Consider the following 24,059-nt stretch of genomic DNA (forward strand, 5'->3'; position numbering starts at 1 on the left):
TCTCTCTTTCAATAATAATAGAATCAAAACATTTCCAGGGTGTGTACTGTGTGTTGTTCAAAAGGTGCCGCGCTTGTGCCCTGCACTTGAAGTGGCTTCAGTTTGTTTAAGACAATGGACAATGTTACAGAATAAATATTTCAATTATTAAATGGTTTAAAACAAAAATTGTTTATCTTTTAAACAATGTTTTTTCTTAAGTGAAATGAGAATCTGCTTTTTTCATGTAATGTTGAAAATTCAGATCAATTTTTCTTTCCAATGTCATGAATATACACATAGAATTAAAAAAATGTCAAAAATAGATGAAAAAGTTTAAATCCTTTGTATAACAGAGGAAGGACTTATCCCACTGTATGCAATTTTAATATTACTAGCTAATAATGTAAAAGCCCAGCATCAACTTTCAAAGAGTAGTAAGATCCATCATAGTATATATCAAAAATTGTAAGTTCATCAAGCATGTAAAACTGGAGTGCAGGGCTTAGTACTGAAATATGCAAAATGACGAAATAGTTTCATAACTCCTGTGCTGAGTCCTGTGCGTCTCCATCACGTGTGCCTGCCTCGAGTGGAATACCAAGCCTGGAATGGTCCATAAATCGCAATAACAAAGAATAGTTCTGAAGAACCTAAAAAGTACCTGAAAAAGATAATGTTTTCTGTCTTCAAGACGGTTTGCTTGGTGAGGGATGTGAGAAGAAAAGCTTTCTCTGTGCCTCTAGAGATAAATATTAAGTATGTACTAAAAATGATGTGATATTTGGGGGGAAAACACAGTAAAAGATGGAAACAATCATGAAATGAAAAATGGCAGGAGATAAAATTTCCAGTAAATTTGTAAGAGTTTTGCTTTGTTTACAGCCCTTCCCCTCTAACACCAGAAATGTAGACTATTAGGTCTGGTGAACTTAGCTTTTTTTTTTTTTTTTTTTTTTTTTTCCCCATCACTGATAAAGAAAACACACAAATATTCTGCCAGGTTAGTAACCTACAGTTCATCTTGTGCAAGGCAAAGAATTAAAGTGTTACTCTCCATGTAGCAGTTTTTCAGTAGGGCAAATTTTCATTTTGAACATTATGTTAACCACATAAATTGAGTTTCTTACCCAAGTATGTGCATATCTTACTCTTGGGAAGTTACATCTCAGAGGCTATAAGGGCAAAAGGAAACAACTGAGCTGCTATTCATTTAAACTGGGAGATCTGCTCTTTTTCTATGCAAATTGGCAAATAAGAAAAGCTTATTGTATTTCCTTGGAGACAGAATACTTTGTTTTTGGAAAATGTGAGGTCATATGTGCACAATTTCACATTTCTTGAATTACACATAAACATATCCATGTCATGTCTTTTGTGGTATGACTTAACTAAATCGTAGGGTAACCAGCAAAATCCCCACTGAGGGCAGCTGCACAGGCTCATGAACGAACAGGAAATCTATAACGCGTCTAAACATTAGGACAGAGTATAAGAACTAGATGAAAATTCCTTGGGGAGGAAGTGGCTGGGGTTCATGCTGCCACTGCAGGTTGTTATTAAGACAGAACAACAAAAGACGCTAGTAACATTTATAATGTTCTGTTGGGAATCGACCTTGCTGGCTAAGATAAGAGACACCCGTGTGCATCATTGCAAGCAACAGTGACTGCTTTTGCAAGTTGAATGTTTCCTCAAATAGCCTGCTTGCAGAAATTTATAAAATAAATAAATAAAATATCAAGGTAGTCAGAGAAGACTTAATTACTTCTGTTCTTCAGCTGTTGGACAGTTTCAGAAATAGACAAGCAATATTTAGGAAGCTGTTCATCAGCTAATGAGTTAGTAAATCAGCTAGAGACAGTTTCCTTCCTAATGAAATGCAACTTTTTTCCATTACTGGAATCCAGAATTGCTATCAAAGACAAAGGTACTGTGCAATTAAATTGGAAACTCAAGGAAAAGAAGTATCAACATAAAAATGAATAAACATAAAGTCTGCATTCAACAAGGACATATGTTTGGCACATGGAAAGACCATATAGGCAGTATTAGCTAGAAGGATCTGTAGTGCAGTCTCTCAGTGATCATTGATCACTTTGATAACTACTTGAATTCCTGGACTACAAAAGATGGAAAAGAGAGATGATTTCTTCATTCTCCCTGAATTGCTGTTATTATTTATAAAGCGTAATAGGCGGTGTTGATAGTTTATGACTAATGTAAAAATGTTCTAAATGATCAATGACTGTCATCTCCCTGAATATTACCAAACCAGCAATTTTACAAGACATCTGACTATTACTAAGGTTCTGGGAGTGCAAAGGATTTTACAGCTAGGGGTGAATTCTGGCTTAACATACCTGAATGGAAATGAATCGGAAAATAAGCAAACAGTTTAATAGCTAAATATTTTAATAGTTGCTTGCTGATCTAAGAAACCAGTTACCTCTCATGAGACCAAAAGTAGTCATTACTTTTGTCACCTTTAAAACAATCAAACAAATCCTGGGTTTTGTGTATAGTTTAGTTGAGGACAGTTTCTCTGCTGATTAAATGGACTATGCTTTTCCCAGTTTCTTCTCATAGGCCCAAATGGAGCTGGAAATGAAAGCAGCTTTTCCAAAGCAAGCAGGGAAACTTGACTTTCTTCTCAAATCTTCTCTGAATTAGAAACATCTGGAGTGTAAAATTTCCAATAATTTCACACTGTGGCAAACCGTAAGGTTTATAAAAGGCAGAGAGCATTTGAAGTAGGACTGCATTGGGCTCTTCTGAGATGTAACAGAGTAGTTCAGAGGAGCTGAAAAACTATGGAATCTGCCAAGCTCAGAATTTCCCTGGTGAGGAAATTTCTCAGGTTGCAGCTGGTATAGGTGGCTTTTTCCCTTTCTCTTCCCGCCCCCTGCCTCGTCCCAATCTGCACGCCAAACCTGACCGCAAGTACTGAGCTGGGAGAAGGAGAAGGGGTAGGTAGAGGGGGAAAAGAATTACAGCATGTAGCAATGCGCTGACCTGCCTCCGGCTCAGCACACCACCAAATCGCTTCTGAGATTCAAGGGTTGCAACCTCCAGTGTTACGGCACCACAATTAACCTTTCAAGATGTGATCAGTGGACTTGCTTGTCTTGTTTACAGTCTGACTTAGTAACCTATTTATTCTGTAAATACTTACTTAGATGACTGCTTAAAAGATACATTTCTTTATGTACTAACATTTAGAATTATATTTAGACATTGGTCTCAAATTCAACTACCAGCATTTAAATTATGGCTGGAGTGAGTTTTTGGTTGTTGTCCAAGTAGAAACAGAGCAAAAATTTCAATTCCTACTATATGTTGTTGAAAGTGGAAAAAGAAGGAAAAATTCAAACTCCTCTCTGTCTGTAAGATTTCAGTGAGTGGGGTTTGGGGATTTTTTTTCTTTTTTCTTTTTTTTTTTTTTTACCTGCATGGAGCTTAGTACTGCAATAGCTGTGCTATGTAATGTTTTCTGAAGGATAAACTATTTGCTTTCTTTTCCTCAGATTGTTATAATGGAGGTGCAAGGTTTAAAGTCAGTTGCTCCCAATCGAATTGTCTACTGCACCATGGAAGTGGAAGGGGGCGAGAAGCTTCAGACGGACCAAGCAGAAGCTTCCAGGCCACAGTAAGCCGCTCTGCTGTCACTGCATCCAGCATCTCTTTCCTTCATATCATGGGAGAACCTAACTGAATATCTTTACAGTTTTTGCAATTAAGTTAGTGCTAGGTTATATGAATTTTTTCCTGGGTTAGTTATCTTAAATTCTTTCTGAAAAATGAAAATATAAATAATAGTTATTTATGGTGAAGTAAGTACAAAGTGTGAATGCTGTCCAAATAAATGCCATTGAATTTATGTGTGAGGAGAAGAGCTAGAGACTGCAGCATTGTGTTCTTATCTGCACCCTCTGAAAATACAAACCTCTCGATAGATGGTAGCCCGAGGTGATTTTATGTATTCTAGGTTAATGTGCAGGTGGCCTCGTGGAGTGTAACTTGTACAATTGGTGGAAAATCAATACTCAGTAATCAATCTTGACAAAGCTTACTCACCTGCTGAGCCTATTTCATTTTAAATTATAGGATCCACTTCTTTCAATTAATTTTTGAGGGAGGCAGTCAGCAAAGTGACTTGGAGGGGGATAACATCATGACATCTGTAGTTGAACCAGTCAGAGTGGCAGAGAGGAAGAAAATTAAGTGTGTTTTTTGGTTGATTTGTTTGACCTACGCACTGACTTCAGACACTTTTCTCTCTGTTAAAATGTCATTTGGAATCTTTTGTAGATAACTTTCCAGAGATCACGTTGGGGTTTTACTGGCACCATAGTGTGCCTTGTGAAAGACAATTTAAAAATTGCAGGTTTTAGAGTGTCTGAGAAAACATCTTCAACAGAGTTGGCATGGTAGTTTCTATTCCATTCAGACCACAAATACAGATGTCTGTTAGGCAAAACTATAAGCATAGAGTTTTATCTGCCTCTTCTGCGGTTGGGAGGAGGAGGAGAAGATCTAATTTGGTGGACTTTCACCTAGCTGCAGCAAATTTCCTTGGCCAGTAAGCCAGCAGCCTACTCCAGTAACATATTCAAACAGCTTTGCAGAACTCTGAATACGTGAGACAAGATGTAAAATTCAGTTGTCGCAGTCCCTGGCTGTGTTCCTTCTCCAGGGCACAGGAGTGCTGTGTCTTATCATTTGCATGTAGTACATGGGGAACTTCTAAAAGCAACAATAGCACAAAAGACACACAGGTATACGCATTGAAGCAAGGTCATAAGAGGTTATGCAGCATCCCCTGCTCATTTGTGGACCCATTGAGGTGTTCTCTGGTAGCTCGGGGTCCCATGAGAGTCACAAGGCTTTCTCCTGGAGGGCACATCACCAGGCCGTGCTTTGTCTTCATACTCAGAGTTGCTCTCATACTGTTCCATGCAACAAGTGCCTCCAACCTTTCCCTGTCACAGTCAAGGTTCCTGTTTCTTCTGATGGTGTGTGTCTCTTTTTCCTCACCCTTGAGCTTCTGTTTTAAATGCTCAATTAACCTCTGATGTTGTTGGTATGGGTCTTCAAATCTCCTGAAATCACTTAGAATGCACAAATGCTTGAATCTTGGGCACAGTTATTCTCCTCCCAGAAAACCATCTATAGATGTTAAGAGTTTTGTTTCTCTCCAGCTATTTCCAGATATGGTGAACAAAACATGGTAGTGATGGTTCATGGGCAGTTCATGGTTTACCTATTACATACTGAGGGTTGCAGGTTAAGGTAAAGGTTGTAAAACCAATCAGAAGGTATATATTGTTTATTGATACACCTGCTAAAACTTAATAGCAGATTAGTTGATTTTCCTACCTGTCAAAGTGGAAACTTTGTGAAAAGGAAGTTCCAGAACAGATGGAGTCAATAGGAGAACAACTGGAGTGTTTCTAGGAAAAAGGGGTAATGTTAGGACCTGCTCTGAGCTTGTAAACTGATTGAGCACATTTCGGGCTGAATAGATATGAGTTGACTGAATATGGGAGAAAGACAGGTTATAGGCTATTCCATGTAAGTGGTGTTGTATGAACCAAATTCATATAGATTTATATGGAAACAAATTATGCATCTTTAGGAAGTGAATGATTGAGAGATGCCCTGAACCGTACACTGGGAGGGACAGGAATGGGAGTTATTGGTGCTGTTGACCTGCTATCCTACAAAACAATGTAACTTGAAGGGGCACAGCTGATAAGCTCTAAAATCTATCTAGTTCTTGTGCTCTTCTGAATTGTACTGTTTTCCATTTCTGGCAAGAGTAATTATGAGACATTGGAATACAGTGTGATTATGAGCATATAGAGACATGTAGCTTGTGAGCATATATAGAGATATAGTTTGAGGCAACGGAGGAGAATATTAAATTAGACAAGCATGAAATTAGCAAATTACAGGCAAACAGTAAAGAAGACAGAGGAAGCTGCCTATGGAATGGGAGATCCTTTATTCCACAGTTTAATTTTGATGTTAAAGCCAAATCAGATTTTCTTGGCAGTAGCAATATTGGTTTGGGGTTTTTTGGTTGGTGGCAGAGGGAACTAAGAGGGCTTGGCAGAGTTTAATCAGAAAACTGCACTGGTAGAAGAAGGCCTAGGAAATACTGTTATAGGCAGTGAGGAGTCCCCAGGTTTCAGAAGGCTTAAGGTGTCTCTCTTTTTCTCTGTCCTATCGCCAGCCTGTGTCCAGTCCTTCTAAGATCTTTCTTACTTTTATGACCAACACATCCCTTGCCCCATGCAGTCACCTGTCTCCTCTTGCCCCCTTGCTTCTTCCAGCAGTCATCACTATTCTCTGATAGGGACCTGCCGGGGTGATGGGGAGGGTCAGTCACTGGGCGAAGGATTGGATGTTCTCCTGCAAAGAGGAGGTATGGGATGAGGTGGAAACAGAAGTGACTTTTTGCTCCTGTTGATGTTAGTAATGGTACCACTACTGGGAAGAGAGAGGCCTCCTCTCCCCCTCGGTCCTTTGGCAGCAGTTGGCAAAGTCATGTAAGTAGAGGCCAGTGACCAGCTGGGCAAGCACAGTCAGTCTATCTCTTTTCTGATACAGAAAAAACCAAACTGTCAGCTGCCCTAGGCTACTGCCTACTTTGCCTGCTGCTGGAGCTGGCTTCTTACTGGGATAATTTTCAGTACTGTCAATCTGATATGAAGGAAAATAATCAGTGAGACTGAAGGAGAAAACACAAAACTCATTGCAAAAAAAAAAAAAAGCCAAGAAGAACTGTAGTTCAGCTCAACTCTTCAAATCACTAGCAGTAACATATTTGCACTGACAAATCCCAGATAAATGAGAACATAACTTCAGATTTTATATAGGACGTGCAGCTAGAAAAGGGTAGCAAAGCTCTCATACTAAGCGTAGAATGAGACAGTGATGAAAAGTGAATGATTACCACCAGCCTGCTGTGGGAGACTGCTGGCAAGAGCTTCAAATCATGTCCTTGTCACACACATTTTCTGTAGTTGGTTTATCATTTTGAACTGGTAGCTACATTTGTGAAAAGAAGCAGTATAAAGAATTATTTATGCCTGTTTTTTTCATCTGTGAAACATCAGTGTATGAAGTGCAATGCTACTACACAGTTTCAAAAGCTTTGACAGTGAAAAGGAGAAAATGAGATACTCAGACAAATGCTTAAAGATGGAGTGCAAGCCAGTGTGACCTTAGAGTGGAGATTAATGGGAACATGAGTCAAGTGGAGACTTAATTCAGGATTTATCTTCTATTCCAAAATGCTGAATATTTTCTCAGTTATTTCTGTGAATATGTATTCAAGTATTCCTCTGAATCCCTGAATGCTTCCGTAAGAGTAATAAGGAAATTAGAAACAATGTTCTTTCTTAAAGGGGAAAGACCTAAGAGTCCCAGAGAGGTGAGCACAGTTTTATCCTGACAGTGTATCAGTAAGATTTTATTTTATAAATATTTTCTAATTTCTTATTGCTTTTAACCCCTGTCTGCTTGGTTTCTCTTTGAATAATAATTTTGTGAGTTTATATTGAAGTGCTTCATTTTCTTCTTTAACAAGCTAAATAAAGCACTGTTTATATGTACATTACAGAGGAGCTAATGATCATTCTAAAATGTAAATGCTGTAGAACAATGTAGTTTGACTGAGCTTAAGTCTTGGACAATTTTACAAACAGATCAGTTATACAGCTTCACATGCAAACCCTATAAAATTTTTATTACCACCTGTGAAATATTTTTTCATTCCTTCCAACTGTTTCCTGCCTTTTAGCCCTGCTGAAAATCCCTCCAACATAGCCTGTGACCTTTTCTGCCAAAGATCAGTAAGCAGAGCCTTTAGAGGACCCCTTCAGTTGTGCAAAGCTTTGCATAACTTTGTTGCTGTGATGCCACAGGGGGTCATCTTGCAAAATCCAGTGCTAATTTCATTTTTCAAATGTTACTGATGTGGCTTAGCTTTTAGTCTTGTGGAGTCTGGTGTCCACATGTTTTCTTATCATTGATTTTTATTCATTCTGAATATTAAATAATGTGGTTTCTTGAAAGTGGCGTCTTTTGGATATGTATAATCATGCCTCAAGATAAAAGATGTGAATATGCTATCTTTTATCACTACAAGTGATATTCCCTTGTCACATATTTATGAAACAGAAAAAAGAGCATGTCTTGCATGATGAGAAAATTTTAATAGAGCCAGGATATTCTTCATGTAAACAAGACAAATAAGATTATCATATTTTGCTGCCAGTGATTGCATAACCTTGTAAAAAGGGCTGTTATATATTAGAAGTATGTGAAGAACGCATGATTAAATATCTAACCAGAGGAGGCAGGGAACCTCAGTCAAGACTGCACAAATCAAGTAAATGCTGCTCGTATTACTTTTGTGCAATATTCTACCACCATTAATTCCATAAAGTATTTGAAGTATGACAGTAATTGTGGATACATAATTAAAGATTACTTAGCAAAAAAAAAAAAAAGGAACAGTTTTAAAAAATAATAAAAAGGTTTAACTTCTAAAATTTAGAATTTCCTGAAATGTCATGGTCAGTCATGAAACAAATAATACTTTTTTAAAATAATGTTTTGAGGATAACACCTAAGATGAAAATTTTGAAGGGGAAAAGGATAGACAACTTTAATAACCTGTGACAACCAAGCAACAACTAGTTTCATTTCTTCATCATAGTCCTTGCAACTTTCTAATTTTTATTTCTGATTAAGGGAGACAAAAAGATGATCATACCTACAACTGTTACCTAACTTGTGGTGTCATGACACAGCTGTACAGTATGTAAAGAAAAGGGAAGGCCCATCTTTTTTTTTTCTTCCCCCCCCACCCCCGCTACTGGTCTGTGTCTGATACAGCTGCATAAATGAGATTAATTTTGGTCAGCAATACTTTTAACTATACTGTTAGTGTTTAGTTATCATTCCTTATATTGATTACATGTGTAGGAATCCATGTTACTGCTCTTGCACAGGAGGAAAAACAGAATGAAAAAGTTGTCCCTGCTTCTTATTGCTTCGAGTCTTAAATATAAAACTAGAGGCTAAATATAGGAAGAAATGAGGCACAGAAACACAGGGATTTACTGATCAGAGAAGCAGTAATCAAGCTGGTCTGTTGCTGGCAAGCCAACCAACTCTCCTTTAGGGTGTCTGGGGATTTTTCAGTTGTTTGGTGGTGCTTTTTGTTAAAATGAGTATATTTGCACACGGGATTTTTACAGAGGGATAAGAAGATTGTGGTTTCATAGTGCCTGATCTAACCATGCTTAGCTTGTTGTTTATATGCTTCCTCTTATGTCTTCTGAGGATAATATTTCTATAGGATTTAGCTTCTGGAACAGTGTCTTTTACTTGATGGATTTCACCTGTTATTCTGACTATTACCTGTGGAAGTTTTTTACTTGCAGATAAGTGCAGTGAAATCCAACGCTGATCTTCCAGAGAATAACAAAGTAGGATTGTTCATCCTACTTTTAGCATCCAGACTTATTTTCTTTAAAACATAATACATTTTAGGCAACATTTATAAAAGTGAGGCTTTATGCGAGAGAACCTCTGTGTATTACTAGTAAGATCATTTCAAAGGCTAAAGGCTGAGAGACATAATTATGTGGATTTGGACAATGTAGAAAACTTGGGGAAGGTGAGCGTGATCCTCCTATTATAGAATTTTAGAGAAACCAGTGGGGTAAAAATTATGACAGGAAACAAAGTGTGTCTGCTTTCATAAACTAGATTTGATTGAGTTGCATAATGATTATTATCACTTGCTCTAAGATTCAGTGTTATATCTTTAAAGGATAAATTCCATCATGGTTTTCATCTTGTCATATGTCAGTAAGTCTCTCTTTTTTTGGATTGTCATGATTGGAGCAATTCACAAAATAGGGTGGAAGAAATTACCTTTCAAAAAATTGGTTGCTATGAGCAAATACCATATATGCCTGTCTAGTATCCAGCTGTGAAGAGGAAAAAAGAAATTGCCAGTATGAAATTATCTGATGTTTTCTTGGTTCTGCAAAGGAAAAGATGGAGAAGAAAAAAGTACACGTTTATCCCAGCCTGTGTTCTGGATTAATGATGGAAGAGTTTCACAAAAGGAATATGGATTTGGCTGAAAATTTACATGACAATTTTATTCAGTTATTCTTGATGCCTGATCAATTGCTTGCTTCTTTAAAGAAAAGAAATAATACCTGATCAGTTCAAATATAAGGAGCAATACGATATGCATAAGAAAAAGATATAGGATTTCCAAAATAAGTAAGTTTCTATGCTGTACTCTGTCATTGATTACTATTTTGTATTGTGTAAGAGATTTTTCACCTCTCTTACTGCAGAGAAATATGAATTGTATACAGGCTCTTAATATTAAAAGAAATTTGAAACGCAACTGGTTAATAGCGCAAGCATCCTGATTTTAACTGGCCTTGCTGTCAGCAGGGTTTGAACTAGATGACCTCCAGAGGTTCCTTCCATCCTAAATTTTGCTGTGATTCTATGATTAACTCCCAAAATATGCTCTCATAAGTCTATACCTAAGGAACTTGTGGAAACCACAGTTGTTAGAGGGAAATATTCACCTGTCAGATCAAGACAAGTGTGGCATGGAATAAATTGGGAAGAGAGGAGGAAAGAGATAATTAAAGCTGGCTGTAATCTCTACTCTGTTTGGATAGCTAGCAATAAACATAATCCTTCTGCCACCAGGGCATATCTTTTTTTTTAATTTTCTTCACCTTAATCTTTTTGATTGTTCTGGCTAAATCCTGGTTGTTCTCCTTGCTCCTGTGTGCTCAGCATGCTAATAATTGACTGAAAGCAACCAGGATTTCTGCCCTGGTGTGATGTTTGCACTTCTGAAGAATGCAGCTTTGGTTCACCACCTTCTGCTGCAGCACTTAGGCCCCAGGCAGAAAGCTGGTGGGATGAGGACTTTATGATTAATAGGCACTCTGTTCAGAGTTGGGATAGTAACCCTCCTCATCTAGTGTCACTGCTGGAAAGAATAGCTGTTTTGGGGTGACTGTCTTCTTTCAAAATGTATAATGACATTACATGTCTCTTGCAAGACTGATACGACTTTTGTTTCATAGTGCATTTTGGAAATGCTTGAAGATGCATGTCCCACTGTTATCCCTTTCACTATAATGATCAGGGCTTGGAGAAAGACTGCTTACATGCTGCTTAATGCATGATATATCTGTTTCCATCCTCATTCCTACCTGATCCACAGCAAATGTGACTTATGTTTTGCAGATAGACATAAGCATTCTCTAACATTGCACTAAAGCATCTATAGATGTGTGATCCAGCTTCAAACTGGAAGGCATTTGGCTATGAATAGTGTGATGTTGAGCCAAAGCCAATTCTATCCCGCTAAGAAGAAAACGTTTTGGATCAGACTAAGCTTCATACTAATACGGCTACATGATCTCTGGCTGGGTCAAAGTGAAGGCAAAGGCAGCCTGTAAAGTGTCATGTAGAGGGGTGGAGGTTTGTCAAAAAAAGGGTGGGGTTGGGAAGGATTACCTCAAATTTTACTTCCAGTCTCCTTCTGGAATACTCTGGTAGAGTGGCTTTAAAATTTGTCATTCAAAGTGGTCTGTACCTGCCTCATCTTTGCAAAAATTGAATTATTGAAACTACAATTGTTTGTGGGCATGTGACATGAAGACAGTTCCTTTGGACTTCTCTTAAATTTTCATATGATCAGAATGTCCCATTTTACATTTTCAAAATATACCATTCTTGTATCTTGGTTTGAAGTGACCTCTCAAGAATTTACTTATATTTGTTGTAAGCGATATACTATGGGTACATTGAAAACAATTTCTGAACTTTTGATTAGATGCAGTGTTTGAATTGAAACGAATTTTATGGTTTTATTTAGTTTTGATTTTTTGTTTTGAGTGAAGAGAAAGGTTGAAGAAAAGGGTTTAAAAGAAAGAAGTTTTTACTTTTGAGCCCTATTCGGATTAAGAATATTTTGTACATCTCAAATACTCATGATACTCAGAAAACTGTTTTTCACCATGGGCAGATTCTTCTTGGCTATTGCTGTGTGAGCATGTGAATAGATCCTCAGAGTTGTCAAGAGATCTAATCCTTTTAAAATACAGAATAGACCACTGAACAGTGAAAGAAAAACATTTATAGATCTTTAAATTTCTTAGTAACTGCTTAGCATATAAGGTATGAGTCTACAGGTTAATGTGCCTACTTGAAAGCAGTACCAGCAGATTGAGAGTAGGAGGACAGCAGAAACAAAGGCAGAATAATGTGGACAGCTGATAAGAACAGTGGGAGTCAGAAAGAGGAGTAAAAAGGGTTTCAGAATAAAAGAGAAGTGATGTGATGCCAGATGGAATACTGAAATTTTCTGAATTGATTACTGGGACTTCCCTGATAGACTGAGCAGGGTCAGATAGGTCAGTCTATTTTGTGATTTGTTTTCCCACAACTTTAGACTGAGTTGCAACATTATCTGCTTTATCAAAGTACTGTCAGTTTATCAACATTTGTACAGCATTTTGAAGATTTAAGATGTCACACACATACTAAATAACGTGAAGAAAAACCTGGATTTGCAACTTTTTAAGAGAGTTGTGATGGATTCATAATTTTGTCTTTGAAGGTAAAAGTGAGGTAAATATGCATATAGAAACTTCAAGAGCATAAATTACCATGTCTTGCCTTGCCATCACCAGCCCCTAGCTGTGTTTGAAACTCGGTGGGAAACAGGAGTTAATACCTGTCATGAATTCTTCACGCAATATGTAGCAATGGTTCCCAGCGTCTGGCAATGTGTCAGTATTGTTGCATACCCTTGAAAATCTTCACCCTGGCTTGTCTTGGTTGCCTGTATTGAAAGTGAGATGGTAAAGCAAGACTAAGTAATAATTTGTTCACACTGTTTTATGTTTGTGATGACAATATTTGTCATAATAGCATTCTGTAGTGTTAGAGTGAACTTTTCTCAAATTCAGTGTAGAAAACCTAAATGGGTGTTTTTACTTAGTTGCTTATTATGCATTGAACCCCTTTTCTGGTTTTTCTTTCTGGTTTGTATTGGACACTTTTTTGCTTTAAAGCCAAACTATTCACAATTTTGTCTTTTTTTTTCCCCAAGTAATTTTTTTCCAGATATTAATAATGTTTTATGTTTAAAAAGAAATACACGATTGTGTCTAGCTCATTATTAGCTCTCTGATACATGGTTAGTAATTTTGAGCTCTGTTAATTCCTTTATTTAAAACAGTTATTATTTTTACCAAAAGCAAACTCCAAAAAAAACACCATATGATCCAATTATTCTTTTTTTCCTTTCATATTTGTCTAGTTGGTTAAAGGGGCTTTACAGTATAGCATATCCATCAAAACACTGTATCCTTGCTGTTGCCAAAGTAAGGATCTGATTTGGAACTGTCAGTTCTTCAGAACAGAATTCCAAGAGGAATTGCCAATGTTTTGTAACAACCAGCCTAAAAGCCTTTAATTTTGCTGCTGAATCCACAGGGGAAAAAAACCAACCAACATGCACTCTTTCTGAGTGACTGTACTAGATGATAGTGACTCGACGATACATTCAGAAGTTGAATTCTGGGCTACTTAGTGTATACAGCCACATGTGCTGAGCACCCAATTTTTCTATAAAGTGCTGAAGAGATGGCTTGTTAGTCTGCATTTCAAACCACTAGTGTGCCAAGTCAAAAGTTCCCATATAGATGGAAATAAATGAAAAATGGTAAAAGGGACAGTAGTGTAGACCCTACTTAGGTGAAATCAAAGGTGACACTTAAAGGCAATTACAGGACTTTCCATCCTTATACCAACATTTCCCTTTTTTTCTGTACTACTTCCTACTGTCATCTATCTCCGTAGAACAATTTATCTTTCTCATATATATATGTTGTAGTTTTAGGAGGATTTTGATGGGAACCTCAGGGTTAAAACCATTGCTATGGTAATGCTCCTTCACTAGCTGACAGCACTGAAAGTATTTATGCAAAGTATCAGTGTTTCTGTAGTAGGAATTGTAAAACAATGAATCTGTAGTTCTCAGCAATATTTTGCATAAAATAGTGGAATCACAGTAACACAGGGAAGAACAGAATCAAGACACATAAAAGATTAGATGAGATTAGTGACAAAAGGCCAAGATACTTGGCCAAGCTCACGATTTAGTTTTTCTGAGCGCAGGGCTTGTCTGTGCTTCTACTGTAAAAGGACATTATGATTTGTTTAGAACCTTCTTTATGCATTGCCTTTCAGCTGTAGTTTAATGTGCTTGCTATGATGGAGGAAATTATGCATCTTGCACTTACATCAAAATAAAAGACTAATGTTCAAGTAGAGAAATAAGAAAATGTGGACACCACCACGCCCCCAACCCCCCACCCAAGAAAAATGTTTGCAACCTAAACCACATTATAAACATTATAGAAAGGTACAAACATATGAACTCTTCCCCTTGTCGTTTCAAACTTGAGTTTCAGATCTCACTGATGTAATGGAGAATACATACATAAACATATATTGAATAAAATAGTGGTTGTAATGTTGCATATAAGGAATAATCATTACCCTATTAAATTCCTGATGCTGCATAATAAACTTTGTCAGTTGTGCAGTAACATTTCAACATCTTTTTTCAAAAACTTTCAGTAACAGGAGAAGCTGGAATGTTCATATTATTTTGTAAGGTGTGCAAAAGACAGAAAATAAACATGCCTTTGGGTTGTATGAGACAGCTGTTAGCATTAAGGCCATGATATCTAGTGTAGCATCCTGATGTCAGTCATTGCCCATGGATGGGTGTTGTGGTTTTACCCCAGCTGGCAGCTGAGCACCACGCAGCCGCTTGCTCACTCCCCCCGCTTCAGGATGGAGAAGAGAATTGGAAGAGTAAAAGTGAGAAAACTCGTGGGTTGAGATAAAGACAATTTAATAGGTAAAGCAAAAGCCACGCACACAAGCAAAGCAGAACAAGGAATTCATTCACCACTTCCCATGGGCAGGCAGGTGTTCAGCCATCTCCAGGAAAGCAGGGCTCCATCACGCGTTAACGGTTACTTGGGAAGACAAACGCCATCACTCTGAACACCACCGCCCCCCCATCCTCTTCCCCCAAGCTCCTTATAGACTGAACATGACGTCATATGGTATGGAATATCCCTTTGGTCAGTTTGGGTCACCTGTCCTGTCTGTGTCTCCTCCCAGCTTCTTGTGCACCCCCAGCCATCCCGCTGGCAGGGCAGTGTGAGCAGCAGAAAAGGCCTTGGCTCTGTGTAAGCACTGCTGAACAATAGGTCCATAGAACAAAAACATCTCTATATTATCAACACTGCTTCCAGCACAAATCCAAAACACAGCCCCATACTAGCTACTATGAAAAAAATTAACCCTCTCAGCTGAAACCAGGACAACGGGTATTTCTCTGCTTGTAAGAGAAAAGGAAATGCTTACGATATTTGTCTAATTAGTGGACAAGAACTAGCAGCAATTAGTACCAACTAATACTCTCTTTGGGAGTCTCAGTAAAAAAGCCAGAGTCAGATAAGTATGGATTTAACTCTATTTTTGTTTGGCTGAATGGAGCCTTCTCATCAAATTAAAGATTTTTTTGTCAGATTGCTGTGGGGTAACTTGCACTGCTGCTACAATGACTTGCTTTTTCTCTCTCTGTCTGTATATATGCAGTTGTAGTTAGTAATGTGCAACACTTCATAAATTCCACATTCACACAATATTTTGCTAACAACAGAATGTTTGTCAGACCTGGATTTAAGGTATTTTGAACTAGATTAAAGTATCAGTGCAGTCAGATGTGTCAGGGAGGTGCTGTGAGTCTCATCTGTCTTTTTTTTTTCCTGGCCTTTCATCTTACAACTTGCACTGTGGGTATGATTTCTAACCTGAAGATTATAGATACCTAGTTTTCTACAGTTAAAGTATGTATCTAAACAAAGTACAAACAAAGTTGGTATAGATTCTTGAAACAGTTGAGACACTGAGATGTTATGGAGACCTGAACATTGTATTTCCAGTCCAGTTCCGAGATGAGGAAAGATGAAGTGCTTCTAAATCTTTTAGTCCCGTGGAGCAGTCAGCTGCCTAACTGGTCTTGGTGGGTCTTTCTGCTCATTCCAGCTATGCAGCACATCCCTGTACGGACAGGAAATAAGAAAACTCTTTCAGAAGACCTCTTAAGGTGATTGAATGAAGAATTAAGAAATCTGTTGAGGTAGATTTATGCAGTAGATTTAAAACAAGAATCAGACCTGGAAAGATGCAAAAGGGGGCACCAAGACGACAAATACACTCTGGTACTGGTATCAAAAAGACAAAAAGGAGAAGAATTCATAATTGCTGAGGAAAATCAATTCCTGATGGTGCAAAATTTTGTAGACTTGATATTTTGTCAGAAAGAGAATGTTCCAATAAATAGTGCTAAAATAAAATTTCTAGATGTTTGCTTAGAATAGTAGGTTTTATAACATTCACTCCCATGTAAAGCTGGAGATTTAGGATCTCATTAAGAAAAGTTTTGACTAACACAGACTGTGATTAGAGTGGAAAATCTGAGAGAGAAATTTGTTGCTGTTTCCAGTGTATGGAATGTGTTCCAAAATGAAGTAACAAAATAAATTTGCTTAGAGTGGGCTCTGTGACACAGTGATAAATCTTTACCTGAAAGAAACATCTACCTCCTTGCTGGTACTGGGTACTTTTGCAGTGAAGGGAAATCAACTTTGGCAAAGGATTCTGTCACTAATTATTCTATCAGCCCATGTACCTCTGACAGAATTGTAAACAAGGCGAAAAGACTGCGGCTTATGGGTGAACATGATCAAACATCAAATCATTGCAGATTCTATTGTAAGGAGAATGAGTAGGTGAAAGCAGAAGAATTATGTACACAATGGAAAATAATGTGGCAGAACAAGAGCCTGAAGAGACAGGATTTTATTTTTTTTTTTTTTTAGACTTAAAGTTGGTGGGTTTTGAGTTCTAGGTATGCTACACAGGCTGCAGCTGACAGTGCAGTGAGCAGCACTGCAGCATTTAGCACTGAAATTATTGTAACCTTTGACTACTTTTCTGGCAAGATTTAAAAACAAAAACAAAACCAGACAATAATGGGAATTTTTTTTACCTTAATATGAACACTGCATGAGATCCACACTTGTTTTGACAAAAATTTTGCACTTCCCGTCTAGACACATTCAGCACCAAAATTGTTCACATTAGCAAAAATCACTGGGCAGATATTCATAAATCGACAATTATTCCAAATGTGGAAGTGTGTGGAAGTGGCTGATTTGCTGTTTCCATTGCTTACAAACATGTGGTAGTTAAAACATACGCTATTATAAAGCATTGCATTTTTCTGATATGCTGAGAATTATTAAAGATACACTTTTTGTAAATAGCAATTTTAGAAATTAGGTGAATTAATTTACCTGTTCTTCCTTCTCACTCTTTCTTCCACAGTTCAGTATCTCTGTAGTAGAGTGAGCTTGAAAGAAATTATCTGCAACATATTTTGAATCAAATGAGATCAGAATAGCACATACAATTTCCTCCTGTTTTCACAGAAAACCAAGTTACAACCTACAGGTTCACCTGTCCCCCGTATGAAAAGTAAAAGTCGGCTGTAGGATTTATTTTCTTGCAGAAAATATTTTATTGTTGTTGCTGTTAGTCACTTTTATGAATAACACAAACAATCCTTTGCATGGTGGTTGACTCTTTTTAATCTGTGGATCAGAAAGGCATTTCTGAGAAGTACTGTATTTTCTCCAGGAAAATACCAGAGTGCAACCCCAACCTTAAAAGAAAGATACAGATTTGGCTGGCCTATACCTGGCAGCTTAGCTTTCAAATTTAAAGGAAATGTTCCACTACAGCCACTCCAATGAGATTAACAGGAAATATTAGCATTTCAATAGGTATTAATAAATGCATTTGACAGAATACAAATGTGTTTTGGAAGAAAAATGTTAAATTTTTGAGAAACCAAGTGGATATAATTATATTAGCACATAAAGTATATAAATTGAAATAAGAAATTACTTTAATGGTGATCAAGACTTGCGTCATGAATAATTACTGTTTGGGTATTGATTCCATGAATTATTAGATATCCTCCTAACCTATTTTTCACCATTTAACTTAGCTCCTTGAACAGACATATAGTTATAGAATAAATAGCCAAAAGTCTGCAGAAAGTTGACAGAATGTTACAGTGGAAATAACAAGTGCTTAAGTAAATTCATATTTGCTGGCTAGGAAGGCTATATTTATGGTCTTTGCATTATTTAGGATTGATGCAATTTACTTGCACGGTTCTTAGTCACTGATGATGATGGGACAATAGTTTCTCCACAGTTATTGGTACAGTATAAGGTAATTTTAAGATGATCTGTTCTCTGAAAATCTGATACCTCTTTTTATGCTTTCAGATATAGAAGCTGAAAGTGTGATAGCCATTTGAATGGAATTTTGTATAAATTAAGTATTATTAGTAAAAAGTAAGGTTAAACAAATAGTTCATTTGTGGAATGGCCTATCGTCAAGTGTCATAAAAGAAATAGCCAGGAAAAAAAGAATAGAGAAAGCTGTCAGATCTTGAGCACCAATATTATTTACTTTTAGAACAGTTAAGTGTATTGCAAAACAGGCTAGGTTAGGTACACATGCATGCTTTACTCAGTCCAACCCTTGTTTCCAATCACCCTTAATAAATGTTGCATGCCTGGTATCTTGTTATATTCATAGCACAATCTTTACAGCTTAGAATTTTTTTAACAAGACAGAAGTTTATTAGTGGGTGCTGACAAGCCCATTCTTATTACTGCATTTTATACTGACAAAACAGGAAAATGCAAATTGGGAATTGTTACTAGCAGCAATGTTCATAGGGGTTAGCCTGCAGCTGGGAGTTCAATATCATATGTTTTGGTTAACGCTGTAATTTCTGACTTCCGCTTCAGTTAATGCCTGATGCATTAATAGCATGCATAATAACATAATATTGTGCATTAAAATGTACAGCATATAGATAAACTCAATTTTCATCTGGATTATTGAGTCTTTCGTACCTGTGTTCATTCTTGGAAGAAGCAAACTAAAATGAACATGATACCACTTCTATTCTGGGTGCTTTCTCCCAGCCTCTGATTTCAAATGGCATGAAGAGGATACCTCTGCAACAACACAGAGCTCCAAAGAAACAGGGCTTGTGTTCTAGTAATCCACAAGGAATAAAAAGCAAGATGAAGTATGAGCCTTGTGCGGTTTGCTGTGATATTGGCAGCTGAGAGGAATATCAGATGCTTGCAAGTAAGCAAGACGCTAAAGAATACAATCTTGGGTTTGTCTTTTCTAACAGAACTTGATTCCTTACATGCTCTTTCATGAGGAATGCTGCTGAAGTCTAGGTAGTAAAATCTGTGACCATCTGCTGTACCAGATAGTTCACTTCCAAAGACATGGTCTCAAAAGGCTGTCAGAGTTAGCTGAAGTCCTGATCAACAAGGAGCCTGAAGATCAATGCGTGGAATTTTTCCACCATGAACATCAAGCTTTAAGAATTGATTCAGACCGTTGCTTCTCAGCCCAGGATTTTCACTTACTGCTGCAAATGGAACAATGGGTGGCAGAAAGATGTCAGTCAAGGCTAGTAATCGGATCTGACGTTGAAAATGATTTCTAGTACTACATGAGTGCCAACAACAGGTGGATGACCCAGTGTTAGTCCAATCCACATCAGTCTCTCATTGTGCACCTAAATTAGAGAAGCAGCAAATTCTGCCAGGCTCCCTGGGCAAGGATTACATGGGCCCCATCCCTCCCTGCGTCCTGCAGGAACAAAGAGTGGGTCTGTGTCTCCAGAGAAAGCTGCACCACTTTCTGTGGAGGTCCTGGAGCCACATGATGGGTTGCCCAGAACCCAGAACATGCCATAGTGCATACTGAAGCAGAAGCTGAGCTGCCCTCAGTGATGCTCTCTTCCTTGAGCAGGCTGGGTCTCTTCTTTTCTTTAGTCAGCATAACAACTTCTGATTCCTTTTCTTCTGTCTGTGAGTTCATGCTGGCACTAGATCTTTGTAGAGAGGCTTTTGTTTTGGTTTGTTGGTTGGTTTTTTTTTTTTATTTTAATAGGAGTTTCTCTTGATTGTTTGGGTGATCCTATCCATTGTGGTGTGCACAGTTGAAGGCTTCTGTAAGCTCAGGGACAAATACATCCTGGTGCCCAAGAGAGAGTGCAGCTAACAGGGTGGTTAGACTGTGTTTGTGATTGCAAGGCAGCGTGCTTCCTTAATAGTGGGATCTGGCAGGGAGACTGAAGATATGACTGTCTCATCTTGTATGAAGATGCTTTCTCCTTGGAAATCTTATTTCTGTATTGTGACAAAACCTACCCCTGGGACTGCTGCTGGGAAGAGCAGTAGTGCTAGGCATTGTCTTGTCCTGCAACTGCAGCATTGATCATCAGATCACAAAACAGGTTTTCTTCCTCTCAGGAAGGTAATTTCTTGTCAGACTCCATGTTTCAATTACCACCTTGGCTAAGGCTAAGGCTGTGTCCACCACAGACAGAGCGAGCAAGCATCTATCTAGTCCAAAGCAAAGAATACAGCATGCAACGTAAGATGCAGTTAATTCTCAGTGAACCTCACTTTTGTAGTCTGGCATGCATTCAAACACCCTTAGGACTTGTTTACACAGAACCACTGCTTTCTTAAAACATTTTGGTTTTGGTTACATATTACTTTCTAGATTTTGTCTTGAAGTCTGTAACTCATGTTGAAAGATTTGCTTTTCCTTGTTAGATCCCTTTCCTGGAGGATTACTACTGTGTATTCATTTCCTAAGAATGGAGAAACTGTGTAAATTATTCTTGAAAGTAAAATAAAAATAATTGCTTTGTGTAAATGAGGCCTTCTAAGATTTTAGCTTGTGTAATACATCCTTTTATAGAGCATGCTCTTAAGGTCACCTATTTTCTTTATTTCTTTAGTTTCTGCTGATCATAGTGGAAAAAATGAAGTGAAACTGGAGCTGTGCTTACTTTTTGCATTTTGTTTATGTCTAGTAGCGTAATCAGAATCAGTATCATCAATGCAATGAGTACCAGGCAATTGTTTAGGCAAATGGAATAACTTGTTGGAGGAAGTTGCAATCTAATTTGTATAACTTTCCTTTTTTTGTACCACTGGCACACGGTGTGGGGGAGAACAGCTGACAAACCAAGTGTCTTAACTGAGATAAGAGATTAACGGCTAGAAGCTTGTCTGCCTAATTTAGCCTCTCTAAAAGCATGAAGCCTTGTGGCGGTAATTGTCTTGCAGAGCTATAGTCACTCTGATAAATAACTTTTTTTTCAGTTTTTGCATTGGTGTTTACATATTTCCTACATGCTTATACTAAGTTGTAACATCTCATGAAACAAAGTTTTCTCTGTTCAAGCATCTTACTTTCTGCATAGTTTATTCACCTAAAGTTAAACATATAATTGAGACATGATTCTTTACTGACTTAATTTGACTCGAAAAAAGATTTCTCTTCCCTTTCCCTCTTTCTCGCTTTCCTCCTTCTGCCTCCTCCTTTGCTTTCTTGCTTGGTTCTGTTTTCCCCTGTGAGGATATAATTTCAATCCTTTGGGTTTTGCCATTAAAAAAATTATTACTGATTTTTGATGACAAAGTCATACGGAAATCCCCTGATTTGTCTTATCACAGAGAAAAGCCAGTTTTCCCATGTAGATATTTAATCTTGGATGCTCAAAAATGTACTTCTATGCCCTGTCCCATCAAAAGTTTGGAAGTTAAGTTCTAGGAGTGCATTAATAAATATTCTGTACAAAAGATTACAGTCCTATCGCTCTCAGGCCTGTCCTCTGCCTCAGTTAAATTCTGTTCTTTTTTTGATTCCAGATGGGGGACTCAAGGAGATTTCACCACTACTCACCCTCGGCCTGTTGTCAAAGTAAAACTCTTTACAGAAAGCACTGGGGTGTTGGCACTGGAAGATAAAGAACTGGGAAGAGTGAGTATTATGTGTAGAAACAAGAAATATGTGAGAAATGATGCATAGAAATGTGACTATTGATAAAACATGCCATAAAACCGTGTAAGGTATTCAGTACAGCACCTGCTCTGCTGCAGCTGTACCAAACAGTGCTTTTTCTTTTAAGGATGACTTTTCCCAGTGTTCAAAACGTGATATGTTGACTTGGATTGCCTTTCAGAAACTTGTGTCAGGGATCCATGACAGTTCTCTTTGCCTTGTTTAAAACCTGGTTTAATTGCTGTGTGACCTACAAATGCCTGTAGCTATTCAAATTAGGAGTGAAGAGGAGAGAGAGAAGACTTGGCATGTAATAAACACAGCAAACAATAAGGGAAGGAAGGACTTAATTGGTGGAAGGAGTGGGGAGGGAAAGGAGTGATAGAGATATATCAAATTAAAATAAGAGTTCTCACTTTTGTAGTGTATGCGCTTCCCTTCCCTTTTCACATCTTCCCTGTCTTCACAGGAGCATCTATCCTTCTTAGGCCAAAATCAGGGGCTAGAGAGTGTATTGTATCATAGAAAGAGGAGGGTAGTGTGAATGAGGCAGAGACGGTCTGCAAATCTTCCCCCCCCCCCCCGCAAATCCTATTGAAATTCTCCCCTCTGACATGTACCACGTGGAGGACAGCTCACGTTTTAACACTCAATTCTACATTCAGAGTCATAGTTGTTTCTCACTCAAGCGAGGACAGCTTGTTGGGAAGAGCAGGGCTCTTCCCCGCTTTGTGTCCTCCAAGTGCAGGTGGCTACACACAGATGGATTCTCCCACACATTGGGTCACGTGTTAAGGTGAGGGCTGAATCCCCAGTGTTTCTTCTTCTCCTTGCCTCCTCTCATGTCCTTCTCAAAAACCTCCAAGGTCACTTGGTGAAGGATAGCCAAGCTGAAGGTGGGATCTGCATGGGGAAGGTTCCCAGACATTAGGGGTAACACACTGGCAGGAGCTGGGCAGGTGTCGTGGCACGTTTGGCAGAGGAGCCCCGGGGGTGCAGCTGAGCACACCAGTCAGCAATGTGCAGATTCAAAACAACGAAGAGAGACACTGAAAGGGTGGACTTGCAGGAGCTGCATAGTGCTATTAAACACAGAAAAGTTTCTTATATGTCCCTGCTAGCTCAGTCCTTTCGAAGAAGCAAAAGGAAAGTCAACGCAAAGGTGAAGTGCAGTGGAGAAGGGGCTATGTGGCCATCGTGAACGGTAGCCAGCATAGTCATCGCCAAGGAGTCAGAGAAAAAAGAAACATTAATAGAATAAAGAGGCTAAGAATCACAGGTGTTAACAGGATTCTCTTGCTTTGCAGCATTAAATAGTCAAAGTTCAGGTCTTGGTCTCCTTATGCTGTAGCTTGTTGGAGTTTCTAGTACAGGAGGTTAGAAAAGACTTAAAATTATTTTAAAGACTTGAAACATTTCAAATGTAAAATATTGAACATAGTTTTTGCCTTAACTGTATCCTGTGGTCCCAGATGGTGTGTTCTGTGTTTTTTCCCTGCCTCTGCTCCCTTCCCATTCCTGGCCTTTTTCTGACACATCTGTATTTGTCAGCTGATCAAACCAGTCTAAAGAAGGTAATAACTTTCCTTTATTGGTGAGGGGTGGCGTGGGGAGAGAGAGAAAATAAAAATAGGTAATTGAGAGGGGCTAGGGCTAAGCTCACTGCCATGTTGTTGGAGTCTGACCCAGCTTTCCCAGAGACAAAGCAGGATATATAAAAGGTGAGGGAGGGAACAGTAATCTTCTGTTTCTGCTGCTGATTCTTATTCTCCTGTTGTTCTTTGGCAGAGACTCTGCATGCTTTTATCATATGCTCTGAGGTTTGGCAATTTGTACCATAATTAGACTATTAAAATCACCGCTTGTTGCTGCCTTTTTTTTCCCCCTTGTCACAAAGGACAAAGGCCATCATCTATTTTCCCCCTGCATTATAGCTTGTGCTGAGATTG

The 24,059-nt window shown here is 38.2% G+C and overlaps 1 protein-coding gene across 12 annotated transcripts in view; it reads left to right on the plus strand.

The window, feature by feature from the left end:
- CADPS2 (calcium dependent secretion activator 2) overlaps positions 1-24,059 on the plus strand; it is a 508,886-nt gene that overhangs the window by 138,136 nt on the left and 346,691 nt on the right. For all 12 annotated transcript variants that reach the window (XR_008574138.1, XR_008574139.1, XR_008574137.1 and 9 more), the window contains exons 6-7: positions 3,507-3,628; positions 21,978-22,089. Coding sequence is in view for 8 of the 12 variants with exons in the window: in XM_054803630.1 (XP_054659605.1) it covers positions 3,507-3,628; positions 21,978-22,089 (234 nt within the window). In the remaining 4 variants the exon portion in view is untranslated. The remainder of the gene's footprint in view (positions 1-3,506; positions 3,629-21,977; positions 22,090-24,059) is intronic.

This window comes from Grus americana, chromosome 1 (assembly GCF_028858705.1).
Source record: "Grus americana isolate bGruAme1 chromosome 1, bGruAme1.mat, whole genome shotgun sequence".
In the NCBI taxonomy this organism is placed as follows: Eukaryota; Metazoa; Chordata; class Aves; order Gruiformes; family Gruidae; genus Grus; species Grus americana.